The following is an 18707-nucleotide window of genomic DNA, read 5'->3' as shown; positions in this document are numbered from 1 at the left end:
GGTAGCATCCTTAATTACTACCGCCGCAGGAACATGGAGTTAAATGTTGTTTTCTGTCGTGTTTGAGGTATTTAGAATCGTAATTATCTTTTATTGTCACGTCAAACAACAATGTGCATTTGTGTTTTGCAGCAGCTTGAGAAGAGTTTTCTCGGAACATTCTCATGGCCAGTTGTTCTAAATCCTTTCAACTCAGTCGTACTAAACAACACATTTTATCAACTGTGGTTTGGTGCATCAAATACAGAGTATACCTATAAAGTTAAAGGACATTTTGGATGAGAAACACGACACAAGTTTGTATTGTCAGATAAAGAAATGTAAGTGGATGAAGAGTTTATAAATGAACTGTGATGTTCAGTAGTTGTATAAACCTGTTAAGGTGTTTCCTCCAACTGCCACGCTGTGCAAAGTATTTTCTCTTTCTCCAAGTGTCTCTCTGTTGAGCAGGATCTCTCACTCAAACACAAGTTGACCTGCAGAGCTGAGTGTTTAGTTGTCTGTGCGGTTCATCATGCAACGTGAGACCATTCTACATCGGCTGTTTAAGGTTTACCTAAGCGCCTCTAGATGGCATCAATGTCCCTGTTCAGGTTATGCTGGATAATGGATGTACTCCAAGTGGAAATACCAGTTTCTGCACTTAATGAGGAAGAGTAATAAGTAGCAGTTTGGTCACTGTTTGCTCCTGTATGAAAGGACTCGCTGCAAAATAGGTTTGATGTAAACTTTATGTTACTGCATTTTGAGAGGTTTTGCTCAGATGTTTTACCCTAACCCACATTACATATTAAGTTTGTATCATTTTAATGGTTAACCATGACACTTTTAATGTAAAAACTCACATCAATTCACATTTTGCCTAATTCAACTTGCTGATTTGCAACTGTCTTCCCGATGTGTTCAACAAGTCAGAACATTAAGATTATGTCCTGCTTCTTTTTTCACGAATTGACGCACTCTGTAATTTTTTTAATATGGCTTATCATATTTAAAGTTGGACAAGATAGGACATGCAAATAAGTAACTGAAGAGCTTGGCTGGTTCTCATGCTCAGGCTTATATTAGCCCAACCCTTCCCCCCCCCACTTCCCCCCCCCCCTCCTCCTCCTATCCCTTGCCAAACAGGATCTGTAGGATCTTACAGAGTCATTTTCTCAGGAGACAGGAATGTCAGAACACAAGGCCTGGTGCCTGCTGGAACATGCACCATGCATTCCCTCATATTTACGGGGAAAAGTCCCAAATGTGTTGCTCATACATCCATTTAATTTCCACTCAGTGTGTGGCAACAGCTCTCTGGGTAAATGCCATGTATGCACCGGACACGTTGTAGACGCACACTGACTCACTACTGAAATGAGGTTGTCTGGTACGCCACCCTGCCCGGTTCTTACGAGGGGTCGGTCAGTTCACGACCTTCAAGGTTAAAATAATTGTGTGACATCCGTAGCTTTTTCTTTCTGAAGATATTCTAACAAACAATCATTCAGTTTAACAGATTTGTTTTATCACACTTTACAAACATGCTTTTAAAAATGACAAACACACGAAGCTATTAAAGCATTTTTTGAGATTTTTTATTTTTTCAAAGTCTTTTTAAAAATCTCTTTTTTTTGTGTACAGCTGATAAGCATATTAATATACAGCAGATAGGCTAGTCTTTGAGACTATAAGGAACCCAGGTGTTATTAGAGCATAAATATAATACAACGAAATTGCGGCATTCAGACTGCAATAAAACAACGACACAAAATCAAAGAAATGTTAAGGATTATTTGGCGGATTTTTCAATCATCCCACATTACCATCTACACAGTACCTCAGGTTTTCTGATGCAATCCACATGCAGAAGATAGAAATGTAACAAAACACAGACATCCCAATTATTGCTACATTCATATGGATCAATGTGTCTTAAATTCGCACACAGAGGTCCAAAGTGAGAGCCCCCCTGCATCTGTTAGCTCGCCCTCTCAACACTAGCGCTGGCATTTCCATTGCTCGACAAGCAGAGCTGCACGCAGTGAAATGTTATAAGTCACAGTTTCTTCCCGTATTACAGGTCATTTTGGGCTTTAATTGACAGACCAGCGGCTGGAAGTTGGCGATGAGCTGCTGGTGGACTCTTTGTGGGACTGGTTCGGGCTGCGTCTGTAGGTGGGGGAGTGAGTGACACTCGGACTGCTGGGAGGTGTGGAAGAACAGGAGGAAGACTTGGGTTTAATCTGCAGCCACTTATCTCCCAAAGCCTTGGTGAAGTGGTCATCCACAGACACGCTGATGGAGAGCTGCTGGGAGCGAGCTTTCGGATAGTTCACTCCGAGGCTCCTCTGGAAATGCTCATCGACCACGTGGTCATAGCTGCATTTGGAAATCACTGCAGGAAAAATAGTGAATAACAAAAGTCAAATACACGCCTTGGTGAGTCAGGAAAAGTGAGCGGATATCTACTTTATGATGTGTGTGGCGATTAGGGAGTGACTGTCTGGCAGGGTGGATGAGCTCATGCAGCGAGTGTGAGACTGACCTGATGATGGGCTCCTGTGCATCTCAGATCTGCAAGAGGGGGTTCTGGAGGAGGAGACGCAAGTGATCACAGAGGGACGCATCTGAGAAGAAAAGAAATCATTGATTACATTAAAAAACTGTACTTTCTATCACTTACACCTGGCTGTGCACTTCATCCCATTACAGCAAAAAATCATTTTTGGAACACTGCTTGTGTTTGTGCACATGAAAGTCAGATCACTCCCAGTGTGGTGGCGTATGCAGGTCAAAGAGAGAGCAGTCTGTTTGGTCTTGTTGATTGAATTCCTCCCTCAATTGCTCACATTTTCTTCCCGAATCCGGCTGGATTGCATAGCTCTGACAAGCTTAGGCCTGTACACACTCTTGGAAGAAGAATGTCTGTGCAGTTGAATTCGCTAACTACAGATGGGAAATGAACCGCTGCTGCGGGTAGCCTGGAGCTACACTGAGACTACAAAAGGACACACAGTACTGCCACCCTTCAAAAGTAACAACAACCCAAACATCCATGACCTTTGAGCACACAAGAGTTTTTTATTTTATTTGTTGAATTACCTGGATTTGAGTGGGAGCAGAGCTTTTAGTCTTTTCCTCGGTGCGTTCAGGGTCTTTTCTTGGTTTCTTGATGAGTGCGAGTGGTTCATCCATGACTGGTGCGTAGTACATGTGGGAGGGCAGCGAGCTGGTGGGACTGGGTGTTGGACTCCAGGTAGATGTAGGGCTCTGTGGCCTGTTGAACACCACTGGTGCTGGTGCTGCTCTTTGGGGAACTTTACCACTGCTTCTGCTCAGTACCCGCTCTCGCCTGGAACATTCAATCATCAGGAAATGTCACATCTCTTGGAAAGATTTCGCATTTAATGAATCTTAAATTGTAATATTGAAATGCTATTATAAACAAGTTTCACTAACCGTTCCTCCAATGTCAGTTCTCTCTCGTGGCTGTGTTTGCGTTTGGCTGGATGCACCGTTGGGGCTCGAGCTCGGTCATTTGCGATGTGTCTGTGTCTGTCTTCGCTCCTGAGGTGTGGCTGACCTGAAAAACACAAAGAACGTGCAGAATTAGAATAAGAGGCTTTTAGCGTTTGGGCTATTTGTCAGATCAAAATCTAAAAAACAAATAAACGATCATTTACTGGCACTGATGATTTTACTACAGTGACACTCAGTGATGAGTAACTGCTTGTGTTGATCCATGTCACCAACTGGCATGACTGCTTTTCGTGGGAAATTATTTTTTTTCTCCACCGTTAATTATAAACTCCGTTAAGTCGTAGAACTCGATCTACCTGATGGGCGAGGGTAAATGTTGTTTTTCTGCATAATGTTGGCATTTGGCCCTATCACACAGCCAAAAGGGCACAATCAACAAGCTGTGTTAGGACAAACATCCAACAGCTTTCAGTCTTTGAGTACCCTGAGTTGGGCGGCACCCATTTGTGAAAGAGCCATTAAAGTGAACACACACGTACACGCGCTGGATTCTTTTTTTTTGTTGCTAATACACAAGTTGAAACACATCAACAAGACGCTAATGATGTCATTGATGAAGAAGAGACGTGCGAGTTCCAAGTCAGACCCAGACAAAATTATTTCCCGTTGCAGGAACATCACTTATTACATTGAATCCACGCAACAAGAGTAATTCTCTTGAATCCATTTGCTTTTGGAGCAGTTGTCTCAGTAATAGTTTTGAACATGTGAGTAAGATCACATGTTCAAAAGCATGCATACAGACAAAAACACAAAGCATTGTTTGGAAATGTATTGGCAGCGTAATTAGACTGTGGCCCATTGTTCCACTATATGCTTAGTTGGCACTTGGAAATCAACCCTTGTGTGGCGGCGGGAGTCCTTCAAAGCTCCTTAAACTGTATTCAAATCAATCATTCAGTGCTTTAAAATAAGTCAAAATAACATCTATTGAAATCAAACAATGAGGTGATTAGCCCATGTGTTTTATATTGCAAGACAATGAAAGTTGTCCACTGTCTTCACAACTGCTTGTTCCAATACGCATTTCCTACTGGCTGAGCACTCCAACACCTGTGAGCTACTCTTTCATACAGAGTACCATTGTGGAGGGGGGGGGGGGGGGCAGGTATAACCACACCTATGCTGATTTTCTAATGCCCCGGGCATGGATATTTCTTCCTTGTTAGCAGAGGGAATATGGTGCCTGACCTTCTGCTTAGCTGTGTTTACTCAGATGTTATGGAGATCCATCAGAAACACAGCAAAGTGAGTGACAACACAATTTACAGATTTGTAGTTCAATCGCGAGGACCTTGAACGTATTCATAGGGATTCCTTTACTCTTTATTTTCATTAGATTGCACGTCTGAAACTTATATTTTCTTGATGGCAAACAAGCTATATTATACAAGACATATACATATAATATTTAGAAAGTTGAATGCTGCTGTTGTATATAGCTTCATATCTGATTCTTTATATTTGATATTGTAGCTACATAGATATTATAATAACTGCCCCTGTAATGAACACACACACACACATATATATATATATATATAAGGATGTGACATTACACAACATTTACACATAAAGATATAACAAAAATATGAATGTTATAGCATAACCACAGCATGGACTTGATTCCTACAACCAATACAAGAAGTATCAAGCAACATGAGGCAATAAGAGACAAGCAGTAAATCAAGCTTACCTTCTAAAATGTAGACCTTGAAGCCACTGCTCATCCGGGTAATGTACTGGAAATTAGCCACAGCCATGGCTCCTTGTCTTTGTCGGAATAAAGCAAAATACAGAAGAACACCTCGACTGCCGGAGCTTACAGCACACAATGAGCCTCAGTTATAGATTGTATTGGAAAGGTAATGAGATGCTGGGTCTGAGCTCAGCCAGGTAAAGTATCAGGTGAGTGCAGATAGGTGCAGTGGCCTCCCCGTGGCTCATTCCTTGCGTTCAGATTGGCTGCTGTCGTGGCCAATCGAAGGCTCAGGGTTGTTGTTGTCCTTCAGGTGAAATGAGCTCACAGGTATTCTTAAAGGCAGAAAGTGGAGTTACTAAATATCACAGTGCCACAGAATCCTCACAGATTAGAGAAGCTTTTGTTTTATTCAACACTTTCCTTTTGTACAAGAGCACAGCTCTTTGGTCATGAATCCCTTTTTCATACAACCTTTTACTTCATTTAAGAAAATGAAGTGTACCTTTTGTTTCCTTCCACGGAATCACCACCTGTCCCCCCCCTCACCTCCCTCCCTCCACCCTAATCTGCAATCTCACCAAACCGCATTTTTTCGAGCTCTTAGCCCACCGGAGCTCCAGTCATTCCACTGACCTGCCCATACACGCACGCAGCTGTACTATGTGCCTGCCTCGCCAGTAATCCAAAGGCTTTTGTTGATGGCCAGACAAAGACTCCTAAGTCTTGAAAATGCCGCTGCATGAGAACAATCTCGCCTGAGCATACTGAGGAGTTTGGCCACACGAAGAAAGTCATTGGGGGCCACTCGCTCAGATACTGCGTGACATTGGTACTCCTGAAAATCCTAAGGAGTGTAATTAATGTGTTGATATATGATATATGGAAACACATCAATCATATGACATTGATTGATATGTTTGAACAATAGTACAATAAGGGTCAATACAAATGTGTTGCCCTGATATTGGCTACTATATTAGTTGTAATCCATTTAATACTGATTACTGGGTGATAGAAACCGCTACAGAAGGTTAACAAATGCAAAGAGCTGCACATATAAAGAGGCTTGGTGAGAACACATGCATGAAATGTGTCGTGTTGAGCTCAATCTAAGCTCAACAGTGCCCCCTAAGTCATTGGCTACGCTGCAATAACATGCCATCCACCACCAGGGTACTGCAGAGGCATTTCAGTTGAAGAATGCCAACATGCTGTTTACTATATACTCGTCTTGAACAATACGTTGACACATTCCATGTCGTGTAAACATTTCTAAAATGCTCGTTATCTGTGTGACTGTGTTCTTCTAGTTCTGTAGCATTCATAAACCTCACGCCTGACCCTCACACACACATACACACACACACACACACACACACACACACACACACACACACACACACACACACACACATAGCTAAGAAAACGCTTTACAAACAACATTTTCATTGTTTTTTTAGTGCAGCAATAATTTGTAGTTTGAATTAATTCCATTTTATTCAATTGAATATTAGTGTATTTTATAACTATTGTAGTATTTCTGTTTCAATACACAGGGAATAGTACTTCTTTGTTTTCGTAATAGAAAAATACTACTTCATATTCATATTAATGTAATAATACATTATATAGTAGTATCTGATCATTTGAAAATGAACAAATACTTTATAACACAAAACTTTAAGATTTGCTTTCTAGAGTTTTTTTGCTGCTCTTTTTGTGACACGTTTAGAAATAAATAAACTCATAGCAGAAAGGCAGGGTTTAACAATAAACAAAACAATCACTTCATTGATAGATTGATAAACAACTCAGTTTAATCAAAAAGTATAAATGACATTCTTGTCAAAGCATATTTAAATGAACACTTATTTACTTCAGTTCAATAAAGATCTAATGTCCTACACATCCAGCACCAACGTCAGCACAACCTCTCTCTGCCAGGACATTATTAATCTGATTAGAGTAAGAAGTGCAGTCATACATGTGTACCTGTGTGGACATGGTTCCGTCTCCACAACACAGTGCTGTTTCCGTAGTGGGGGCCTGGGTGGGACTCCCCGTGGGGGTCTGTGTTATCGCTGACTCTGGGTGTCACCAACAGATGGCGCATCTCTTTCAATCTTTATTGACTGCTAAAAGAAAATCAAAAGTAACACGCTGTGTCAGAGGCCTGAAAGCCAAACAGTAAGTGTTCCACTGCTGCATTATTGAACACAACAGGATGCAATATAACATCAACATTCAGAAGGACCCCGTGGAGTCAACAGCATGCTCATGTCTAACAGTGAGCGACGCCCCGGACACGCTGCTCTCATCAACACCTCCATCATATCCCGACACAGAGCAGCGTCAAGTCCAGACCAACACAGCACGTGCAATACAGGAAGTTCAATACTATTCCCTTTAGAGTTAAGATGTATGACAATGGCAAGTGATATCTGCTGCCTCTCCTTTTAATGCTTGATTTAAATGATTTTTATTTCAATTAATCTGTTGCCTTTTTTTTTTTGACTGATTAATCGTTTGATCTATAATAATAACAATAATAATAATAATAATAATAATAATAATAATAATAATAATAATAATAATGATAATAATGATAACTTTATTAAGGACTCAAAGAGAAGGTTCATAGCATACTAAATAAAAACAGACAATTATATATATAATTGACAGCAACGTTGCTGATAGAACAATATAAAGTCACAGAATTAAGTAGTTAATTATAAAGAAAGACACTTTGATTCACAAAAGAGAATTATATTTGCAATTAAAACGTGTTACTATTACTAATGCTTCTTAGAATTCACCTAATGCTGTAAATCCTGTAAGAATAATATATATATTTTTTAAATCCTTGTTAACATGCTTTTATTTTGAAAGCAACATCCAGAAGTAGTGTTCCACACACTGCCTAGCGTGACTGTCGTGCAGCCTGCAGGCTTCTTTCCTTAGGATGACTGGGAGTGACGCAGGGCAGATCGAAAAAAAACTAGGGATTTAGGGTAAGGACAGGGAGAACGGCGGTGATGCTGGAAGGGCTGTAGTTTTTATTTCACAGGTTTAATCCCAATGCACGTCCTGCACGCCTGCACAGAGGACATGAGAGTCACATATGTGTAGTTCTTACTGTGAGAGAGAAAAATAAGGCATCATCACCTCATCCTTGGGGCGGATAAGGACACACTCCCAGGTAGGCTTCATCTTGCCTTGTTATGACAGTTACTACTGATTAGCCTACTACAGTGGTCGCTTTGAAATGTTGGTTTATTAACACAATCTATCAAATATAAATGTAAAACAATTCGTTTGAATCGGTCGTGTGGCTCCTTGTTTCTTCAGCTATGATCAAGAGGTTGTGTGATGTTCTGTGGATGCTCTACCTTTAGCTAATTCCTTCAGCTACACAGTCACGATCCCATACTACGGCAATAAGATGTTAACAATCTTTACCTAATTGATAACACAGGACTTGTTTCTCTTTAGGTAACATTGATCCACGCCTCTGTACATGGAACAGTAGCCTAGTCATTCATTTTTCTTACTGAATACCTAGTTGCAAGTCGCATCCAATTGGGAGGATATTTGGACGCCTCTTTTAGTCATTTTAGAAAGTCTCCATCATGAACTATCTGCGTCGACGACTCTCGGACAGCAATTTTATGTCCAATCTGCCTAATGGCTACATGACCGATCTCCAACGCCCAGACCCGCCGGAGCAAAGCCCCGCAGTGTCGCCCGGGCCGATGGAGAGGCGCCAGTCCACCAGCCAGCCGCAGCCGCCGCAGCCGCAGCAGCAGCAGCAGCAACCTGGAGGTGGAGGCTCCAGCTTCTTCTCATCCATATCCAATGCTGTCAAACAGACCACAGCTGCTGCGGCTGCGACTTTATCAGAGGCAGCGGACCGGGCAGGAGTCTCCAGCAGTGCAAAGATCCTCCTGGTTGTCGATGACCAACAGACCGACTGGTAAGAGCAGTGTGTATCGCCAACGCGGTGCCTCCTCTAGACATAAATGTGTGCCAGACCGTGGGTTGCAGTGGCCTAACATCTAGAAGGTCATATGATTCACCCGGTGCTGTGAGATATATCACGTGTAACATCCGCTGGCTTGTGGCTCACACCTGAAACACCTTGCAGATGTGTACTGCTCGTGCCATGGCAAAAGCGCAACAGACTGAAGGCAAAGAAGCCATTTTCATTTGACGATCAGCTCTTGCCCGTGTCGAAGTAATCTTGCGTTCAGTCATTTAAATGCTTAACATTAGGCCAATGCACTTGGTGTCTGATGCCACCATGATGATGCAGGTATTTTCAACTCTAGTGAATGTAAGAGCAAATAGTGCAAAAGAAAAAATGCATGCATCAGGTGAATCAAGCCCCCTCACCAGTATACATTATGCATGCTTATTTGAGCTTTGCGCATCAGGCTAATGCGATAAAGCGCTGCACTCTTTTCCTAAAATGACACCCGAGGTGATAATAAACTATGCAGACTATCACATCACAATCCTACCATCCCACAGTACAGAGGCCCTGTGGTTCTCTCACTCTGTTACAACAGGCAGGAGATGTGGATATGTATACTTCATAAGATTCATGTGAAATGCAAGGACTAGTATTTATATCAGTATGTCCAATTCCTATATCCTCGTTCCTCATAATGTCAAACAGGGTACTTCATTTAGCTTTACCTTTTTGTTTATGCTGCATGGTGCCTTCAAAAGGGCTGAAACCCCTTTATCCTGGTGCAGTGCCAGCAGTTACAGTAATAACAGTGTGAGTGGAGTATACTGCCTCTAACGGATACTCTTTGAACGATAGCATTTGGAAATGTTCTACAAATGCTGGAGAAAATGTCAGCTGTCAATTACAGGAGAAATTTGCAAAATGAAATTCATGTTTTGTGTCTGGATGCCATCAACACTTGGATTCAAATCTTCATTTCACATGCAGGGTAAAGGTCTTCAGAGGAAGAAAAGTCCACGGTGAATTTGACATCAAGGTAGAACAGGTAGGTTTTACACGTGACTATTTGCTTTGTTCTGTGTTCGAGTCTTTTTCAACACCTTACTAGGAGGGCAGGGAATTTGTGAAATAGAGTCTAGACCAGACGAACTGAAGCTTTACTGAGCCTCGTGACCAAACTGTGAACTTCAGTTGGAGCGATGTTACATCATTCATAAGAAAACAATAGTTTGTTTCTTTTGTGATAAATAACGTTTATCTCAAGATCTGGTAGTTTTTCTCTGTAGATGAAGGCATCACCATTGGCATTATCATAGGACTAGTTGTCAGTGGCTACTTATGCTGATTCCCACCCAACAGAGCTTAGAGGACACCCTGAACGTTTTTTTTTTATATTTCCCGCTGCCTGAGGCGTTTCCCTCCTTTCCTTTTTTTTGTCCCTCTACTTCATGTTGCGCTGAAATTTCCATTAATTCCCTTGTGATTTATTAACAGGAAGAACACACTTCATATAAAGTCTGCCATCTTATAATTGTACCCTGTTCAACCTGGCTCATGTAGAATAGGGGGTCACTCACTGCTGTCGTTTGTATGGTGTTGAATTAACCTTCACGTTGTCCTTTTTAGGCAGAATTCTCTGAAATCAGCCTGGTGGTCAATTCCACAGGCACCTACAATGTGGACATTGAATGCCATCAGGAATGGGCATAAGGTTACGAAGTAAGTACTCTGCTAAAATATGTTTTGTGAAGAACGCTTGATAATCTCCTGCGCTGCTGCACATTTGAGGTTACTTTGAAATCTGCTGAAATTCCATCCACTAAACCCTTAATGGACGTGCATCATAACTGCTCAGTTTGTCTTACAATGCAGTTTAATATGTTGCTAATGTCCTCTGTCCCAGATCCTTAAAGCCAGACTTTGTGCTGATCAGACAGCATGCCTTCAGCATGGACAAGAATGGAGACCACCGGAACATAGTGATTGGACTGCAGTATGCTGGACTGCCAAGTGTTAACTCTTTGCACTCCCTCTACAATTTCTGTGACAAACCATGGGTGGTTAGTAATGTTTGCTCATTTGAAACAATATTGCACATTGAATTCAGCTGCATAGACATGAAAAAATGTTTGGTTTACAAATGCTGCATCATTAACATTGGTGTCCATTTTAGTTCGCTCAGATGTCTAGAATCCACAAGCAACTGGGCCAGGAGGAGTTCCCACTGATAGAGCAGGTTTACTATCCAAACCACAAGGAAATGGTGAGTTGTTGGCCATCTGCTCTCTCTCCTCCTCCTTTCCACTTGTGCTGATGGGTATGTCTTGATGCTGAACCCTTAAAGAGACACGTGGTCTCCCTCCACGGCTCATATGTTTGGAAGGTAATTAACTTCCATGTCAATTTTCCTTCTCATGTAGCAGCTGAGGCCAATCTGATGTTTTGGGGAGTGTCTTATTTTTTAGGCTCTGGGTAGAGGCAGAGTTTGATCATCTGCCTTCAAAGTCAGTGACAGTACAGTTACACTGAGTCTGTTGCTGCAGAGCAGTTATCTCCACCCCTGCAGTCGCAGGCTGACGGCACTGGGCTGGCTTTCAAGCCGTCAATATGAATCAGAATCTCCTGCAGAGGAAGGGTGCTGTGTGTCACTTGCAAATGCTTCAAAAATGGGTGCTTTAATAGTTAGAGTGCTATAATGAAGTTCATTAACGAGAAATCTGAGTATGTGATGTTGCTCTTGTTACAGATTACCTCCCCTTGCTTCCCTGTCGTGGTAAAGATGGGCCATGCTCACTCAGGAATGGGAAAGGTACTACTGCAGCACTCAATGTGAATACAATATTTCTGGGACCAATTTATACCAGTATATGTATATTTTGATCTTTGCTACTCCAGGTGAAAGTGGATAATCAGTATGATTTTCAAGACATTGCCAGTGTTGTGGCACTGACCAAGACTTATGCCACATCTGAGCCCTTCATTGATGCAAAGTATGACGTCCGCATCCAGAAGATTGGAAGCAATTACAAAGCTTACATGTGAGTTTCAGACTACTGCCAAAGAGCCAAAGAGCCGGTATATTATTATAACAAATGAAAATGAGAAAATATTTTACATTATACAGGAGGACATCAATTTCTGGAAACTGGAAAACCAACACTGGATCATCTATGCTTGAGCAGGTGGCCATGTCCGACAAGTAAGAGCTTATAAATGCAGAGGAGATGAGATTGTGAATCCTATAATGTCTCACTGTACTGTTATAGCTCTGTGTAACGCCTCATTACAGGTACAGAATGTGGGTGGACTCTTGCGCCGACATCTTTGGAGGGTTAGATATCTGTGCTGTGGAGGCTCTACATGGTAAAGATGGCAAGGACTACATTATAGAGGTACTAAACGACAGTTTACTGAGGAAATATTTGTCTGTGATCATAAGAGAAATCCATTAAATCCATCATATGTGGATTCTTAGGTTGATGACTGTTCGATGCCACTGATTGGGGACCAGCAGGAAGAGGACCGCGTTCAGATTGCAGAGCTTGTGATTTCTAAGATGAACCAGGCTGTTCCACACACTTTAAGCTCCTCCACAGCAGGGCAGCCAGCACAGGTGCTCAAACCACAGATTTATCTTTTTTTGCTCCATTAATCTTATTTTCAACACCTGTATTAATAATGATGTCAGCTCTGTTGTTATTTAGGGTGTGCAGTTACACACAAGGTTTCTCAGAACATCTTACTTTAAAAGAGGTTAACAAAGCACAGACAATATAATGGAAATAATAGGCATACAACTTGAAAAAAGGGCAACAGCGATAACAGATAAATATAGTTATGTGGTGAGAATTCTAACATTCCCAATTTGACCAAACTCAAGGCAATTGGTAGAACCATCCATTGTTGTAACCGTTGCAAAAACAGTGTAGTAAAGACTCAAGAATGAAACACCAATATATTTAGCACTCTGATCAAATTTAGGGTAATGTCTAAAAGAAGATAAGACAAACTGTTTCAAGGATAGATGTCAGGCCTAAAGGGTATGTATAATTAAGTGTCATCAGCGTAGAGACAACATTACAATTAATAGTAATGGGCCAAGCACTGATCCTTTTAACATTTTCCTTTCTCATTTGATATACATTTACCCTCTGTCCTTTTAACTCCTGTGTGTTTTGTAGAAAGCTGTGTCTCCTCAGCCTGTCTCACAGCCCAAAGTACCACAGGCTCAACAGCGCCCCTCACCTCAGGGTAAGAACTTGTACATTTTACAATTATTTCTCATTTTCACAGTTAAATGATACCATTTGTTTGTATGAAGAAATCACCTCTCTTTATTTCCAAGTCTAGGCAAGGATATTAGAAAAGTATAAATGTGCTTTTATTTTTTCTCCTGCAGGCGGTCCTCAGCAAAGTCCTCCATCTCAGCAGCGTCCACAGCCTCAAGGCCAGCCTCCTGCACAGGCACAGCAATCCGCTGCGAACCCTGCTAGCAGTGACCCCAGTGTCCAGGCTAAGGCTAACCAAGGACCTGCAGCCCAGCCACGGCCACCAGGTCAGGGAGCTCCTCAAGGCCAGAGACCTGCTTCTGGTCAGGGCTCTCCTCAGCGAAGCCAAGGGGGTTCCCCTCAAGCTCAAAGGCAACAGTCTCTCCCCCTGAAACCTCCGGGAGGCCCACCTCAGCAGAGGCCTGCCCAGCCCCCTAGGCAGCTGTCACAGGGGGGTGCACAGCAGCAGAGGGCTCCTGGCCAGCAAGGTCGTCCTGGAGGACCCACCACTCAGCAGCCCCGACCCGCTGCTCAAGGTCACGGGGGCCCAGGAGGACGACCCCCACTGCAGCAAAAGCCTCAGCCACCACAGAAGCCCAGCCAGGACAACCAAGCTAAGTCCGGCTCTCCACAACTAAAGTAAATAACCGTATATATGATAAATGATTTGGAATCAGTTTCCTCTCATTTTTCATAAAATGATCCTTTCTTACTTTTTTGCATGCAGCGAGATATGCATGCCACATAGGAAATCTATTCATCTTTTTTATCGACAAACGATCCTCCTGAATGTGCACGATTTATTGATTCTTACATTTTCAGTTCTTCAGCAGCATTTTCACAAAACATAACATTTCAGATTGAGAGATGTGATACATTAAGACAACAAGAAGCTGAAACTGGCTTGCGGTTGTTTATATGACATTTATCACATCTGTCACACACCATACTCTCGGACACAGGTGACCAAAGTCTCTACTTTTAAATCAGTTTTCTCTTGTAGCAGGCATAGTTAGAAAAAGTTAAACAACTATTAATATAGCTAATTGCTCTGTATTGTTGTTAAGAAGTTGTTGTTATTTATACTCTTCTTGAGTTGATGTGCTTTTATTTAAGGCGTTCATTTAAGACACAGAAATATCAAATTTGACATCTTGATTTTATAAATTCTTGATAAAACAATTAACATAATATTATTGTCATCATGTAAAGTGGAACAACATATTTGATGACTATAACAAATAAATATAAATTACATTAAACGTGAAAAAATAGGCAATATTTCGTTTATTGTATATAATCAAAATAATAGCTTGATGAAAATTCAAAACTGTAACCATTTACTACTACTTACTACTTATATAACTCATTTTGATTTAGAAACTACCTATCTATACTATCTGTATAATTACACTAACATTTAATCTGTATTTGTTGAGCGCGTTATACATTTAGTCTGTGACTTTCGCTGCAAAATGATCTGTATCATTGCTTCTACTTTCTCCAGCTGATGGCGTTCATGGACACATCATTTATACTGAATACTGAATGAGCATAGAGAAGGAATGGACTGAGCTTTTATTATCTTTTACTGAGCCTTTTCTTTCCTGCCTCTTTCCCCATCTTGCCGTGCTCCAGGCTTTTCATTCCATGAGTTTGCTGCATGACTTTAATAGCCTCTTCCTCTCCTCTATTGCCATTTTCCTCTCTTTATAGCAAATCCCAGTCTCTTACCAATACCTTCAACATTCCAGAAACCCCAGCGCCACGAGCCAGCCTTAGCCAGGATGAGGTGAAGGCTGAAACCATACGCAATCTACGCAAATCTTTTGCCAGTCTCTTCTCAGACTGAGATGGCAAAAGCCCCCCTTCCACCCTCCTCTCCTACTACTGACAGAAAGATGAACAGGCAAACTGAAGGACTGATTCCCCCGAACAAACAAGGACCAACAGGATGCCGTCTCTAATTCATGTACATTGACCCTGATATGAAAATGTACACACTTGACACCCACTGCCTAAATAGTTACCACCTTTTAAAATGAAGAACAAGTAGAATACACAGTAAATTTAGTCACTGATATCTGAAACATTCCTTACCTCACCTCAAGCTTAAGTAAGTCATCCACAAAAGCCTGTATATGCATGAACACATGTACACAAAAATAAGAAACGAAACATCAGAATGCTCCTCCCACTTGTTTGTTGGTGCCGTAAAGTCATTGTGATCTTTATTTTCAAACTTTGGTTGATGAGCCGGCCAACCAAATGAATTTAGGGACTGCATACAAAACTATTGGGGTGGTGAGGATTGCAGAATGTCATTTTCTTTTGTTAAAAAGCAAAGCCCTCCGTAGTGTTTTAATAGCTCAAAATAATATATTTATGGCAAAGACAACAAAATAGTGAAAATACAGCTAGTCTTTATTTTTTAATAATAATCTATCTGCATAGGACAAAATGCACATCTATAGCACTCATGAAAACATTTTGATTTACTAACTAGTTTATCTATTTTTATATAATTCATCACACAAACAAAAAATATGACATAAAATAGAAATATGGGGTGAAGTATATAAAAAAACAACAGTTTCAATAACCCACTTTTTCACCCTCTCCGCCCCTAAACATGTTTGAACAGTCCCTAACTCTGCACAGCTGCACACAGGATGTCCAGTGTTAGCTTAATGCTAGATCTGTTTGCGCTGTTGACCGCTCATGGTGATTTCTTAGCTGCATGTCAACAGGAGGCAATGGTCGCATTTTCCAACCCCTTGGCGCTTGTAACTGTGTCGTCACAATGTAGTTGAATTAGTTTGTACAGTAACCTAGTAGGTGTTGTGAGTGTGTTGTTGCTGCTGCTACTTTTTCTTCCCTGTTTTAAGCTCTCCACCTTGAACGCATGCCTTACACAGACAAGAACGTCAGATCAAATGGAGTTGTCTCAGGGATGTCCAATTGATTGTGACACTTGTATGTGGGTGAGGGTCTTCCATTACAGTTTAATTGTGGTTGTTAACTAATAATGAAGAAAAAGCATGCATTTAAATGAGGTAGAATGTTGATATTATTTGTATTATTGAATATATGGACACAGAGTATACTGCACAATGATACTTGAATAGAGTGATGTATGAAGTCTATATTTTCAGGTTTATTTATGTGCCACTTAAAAAAGCAGTGTCCCCCCACTCTGGGTGTGTGACAGGTACAGTAGGATACATTATAAGCAGGGTTTGCAACTGTTCAGGTACAGTAAGTGACAATTGAAAAGTGTTAGTGATTATTTATAGACCGTTTCATTTCATATTCCCTTGAGTTCAAAGAAATGTAATAAAAAAACCAACTTCTGACTGTAAATCCACTATGAATTTAGTGGATTATATCCGGTTGGTTTTAGGGTTTAGCAGCTAGTCAATGCATTGTGATGTTGCGCTTAAGTAACTCCAAACCTGAGTCTGCATCATACAGTGGAGCACACTTTCTGCTTCCACATATGCCTCCCGTTCTTCAACGGGTTCATAATCTGTCAGAGAGGCTTTAACGATAAAGAAAGGATGGAAAGGTATAGGAATGTCGACTGTGGGATGCACCCCTGCAGTGGATTTAGTACTTCCTGAAACCCCTCGCTCGCTGACAGACCTTTCTTTGATCACTACTGAAAAATGATTCTGTTTCCAGGCACTAAAAACGTCTTCCAGGAGGAGTGCTTTCCATTCGAATGTCGATCGTAGTATGGCAATATCATGCTGTTTAGAGAAGACCCAATAGCCAAAAGTGTAAAGGAGTCCTGGTCCCCCTGCAGATTCTTCATGCCGCCTGTGTTTTGTGTAGCCACAGTGACCCCTTGTGCTCAATGGTGCATAAATGTATGAATGTCGTTCTGTAACTGGTCAGGCCAAATAGTTGTGTTGTACAGAGCTCTGAGCGATGCAGATTGTCACCTCGACCCCCCTGCTGCTATTTGTGCTTGTTGATATCATGTCGCTAAACTTTGCACTTTTTATTTCTTCACTTTGTGAGTTTTTCATTTCAATTATTTTGTACATGTTTCAATTTGTTTTCTATCTGGAGACTATCTCAGGCTTGTAAGCTTATGCAGTAGTGATACAGGGCTTCATTTTTAAACTTTACAGTGACTCAGTGTCAGCACATGACATGTCATATTTAACGCCAAGAGAATCAGTAATAGCAGCTTTGTGTAGTTGTTACACTGAGTGTGTAATTTATGAAAATGAGCCATCACAATTAGCACGGATGGTTAACTTTGAAAAATGCCATACTGGAGCTCAGAGGCCTGTTGGCTATACTAAGACATACCAGTGGCCACGGCACCTCCTGAGACTGACAGGATGAGCTGTGACAGCAATGCAAAGAAGTAGATTTATGTTTTTGATATTCACAGATTTCTTTTTAAACGTTTACATTATTTATTGTGGATATATCTGACTGTGAATGTATTTATTTTTGAAATGCATTGTATAATCATTGTGAAAAGATTCAATCCTTACAAATTTGAGTGGAAGTGATTGTCAATTGATGCCTGCCAGATTTAAAAAATCATCGATGTAAGTGCAAGAATCAAAAAGCTGAGGTTTTTGTTATTATAAAAATAAGATGCATAATGTAAATCATGGTGGAATATTGAATTAAATGTAAAAGAAAATTGATGTTATATGCAATGTAGCTATATTAAGTGAAAATGAATATGTTATTAAAACATGCACATGTCTAATAAAGTCTATGACCAACAATGAGTTTTACTTATTTATGTTTGACCAAAGTCTTTCCATCTTGATGCTCTTTCTGAAGCGTCTCCTGTTTGCATCCTAAAATGTTTTTTTTACTAAAGAAGTCAAGATTTCTTATACCCAAGTACCCAATGTGTAAAGGTGTTGTGCAAGACAGAGATACCACAAGACATCACAGTTTTACAGGACATCAAAACAAATACTTTTATACAAGTTTCATCACAGCATTGATTAGAAGTCGTGAGAAGGTCATGCCAAAGGGCTTCTACACGTGCTCTTACTCAAGGGCTTAAAGTGCACGGCTGGGAGAAGTGCATAATCTCGTGCTGGCTTTGTTTAGTAGAGCAATAGCTTCAGGTACAAAAGCCTTTCTGTGTTGTTTTGTTCTCCACCTAGGGGGTAGGGAGTGTTGTTGTGAAATAAAATACAATGAAATGAACTACTGTAGGAAACAACCGTCATGGCAAAATGTTTTTTAAAAAGTT

General features: G+C 40.9%; 2 protein-coding genes across 2 annotated transcripts; one reads left to right on the top strand and one right to left on the bottom strand.

Moving 5' to 3' along the window:
* Positions 1-1638: 1638 nt before the first annotated feature.
* On the bottom strand, positions 1639-9977 carry vgll4l (vestigial like 4 like). The gene is made up of 7 exons (XM_029439259.1): positions 9926-9977; positions 7220-7362; positions 5222-5559; positions 3445-3568; positions 3088-3337; positions 2531-2612; positions 1639-2380 (listed from the first exon to the last, which is right to left on the bottom strand). Exons 3-7 carry the CDS (start codon positions 5286-5288, stop codon positions 2079-2081), a joined length of 825 nt encoding a protein of 274 aa, XP_029295119.1. The 5' UTR covers positions 5289-5559; positions 7220-7362; positions 9926-9977; the 3' UTR covers positions 1639-2078.
* Positions 8154-18234, top strand: syn1 (synapsin I). The gene is given in 15 exon segments (XM_029439257.1): positions 8154-8426; positions 8720-9200; positions 10188-10245; positions 10827-10889; positions 10891-10919; positions 11104-11260; positions 11374-11463; positions 11947-12009; positions 12096-12238; positions 12325-12399; positions 12490-12592; positions 12676-12813; positions 13382-13451; positions 13600-14107; positions 15185-18234. Coding segments are annotated over 14 exon segments (1977 nt in total). The 5' UTR covers positions 8154-8426; positions 8720-8856; the 3' UTR covers positions 15321-18234.
* The last annotated feature ends 473 nt before the right edge of the window (positions 18235-18707 follow it).

Source organism: Cottoperca gobio, chromosome 9 (assembly GCF_900634415.1).
Source record: "Cottoperca gobio chromosome 9, fCotGob3.1, whole genome shotgun sequence".
In the NCBI taxonomy this organism is placed as follows: domain Eukaryota; kingdom Metazoa; phylum Chordata; class Actinopteri; order Perciformes; family Bovichtidae; genus Cottoperca; species Cottoperca gobio.
This window is presented reverse-complemented; position numbering and strand designations above follow the sequence as displayed.

Bases quoted from the DNA above. Each gene is read 5' to 3' on its own strand.
- vgll4l (XM_029439259.1), bottom strand. From the start codon at position 5,288: ATGGCTGTGGCTAATTTCCAGTACATTACCCGGATGAGCAGTGGCTTC. The intron at 3,569-5,221 runs GTAAGCTTGATT...TGTGTTTTTCAG, and splicing joins CAAGGTCTACATTTTAGAAG to GTCAGCCACACCTCAGGAGC. The intron at 3,338-3,444 runs GTTAGTGAAACT...TGAATGTTCCAG, and splicing joins GAACTGACATTGGAGGAACG to GCGAGAGCGGGTACTGAGCA.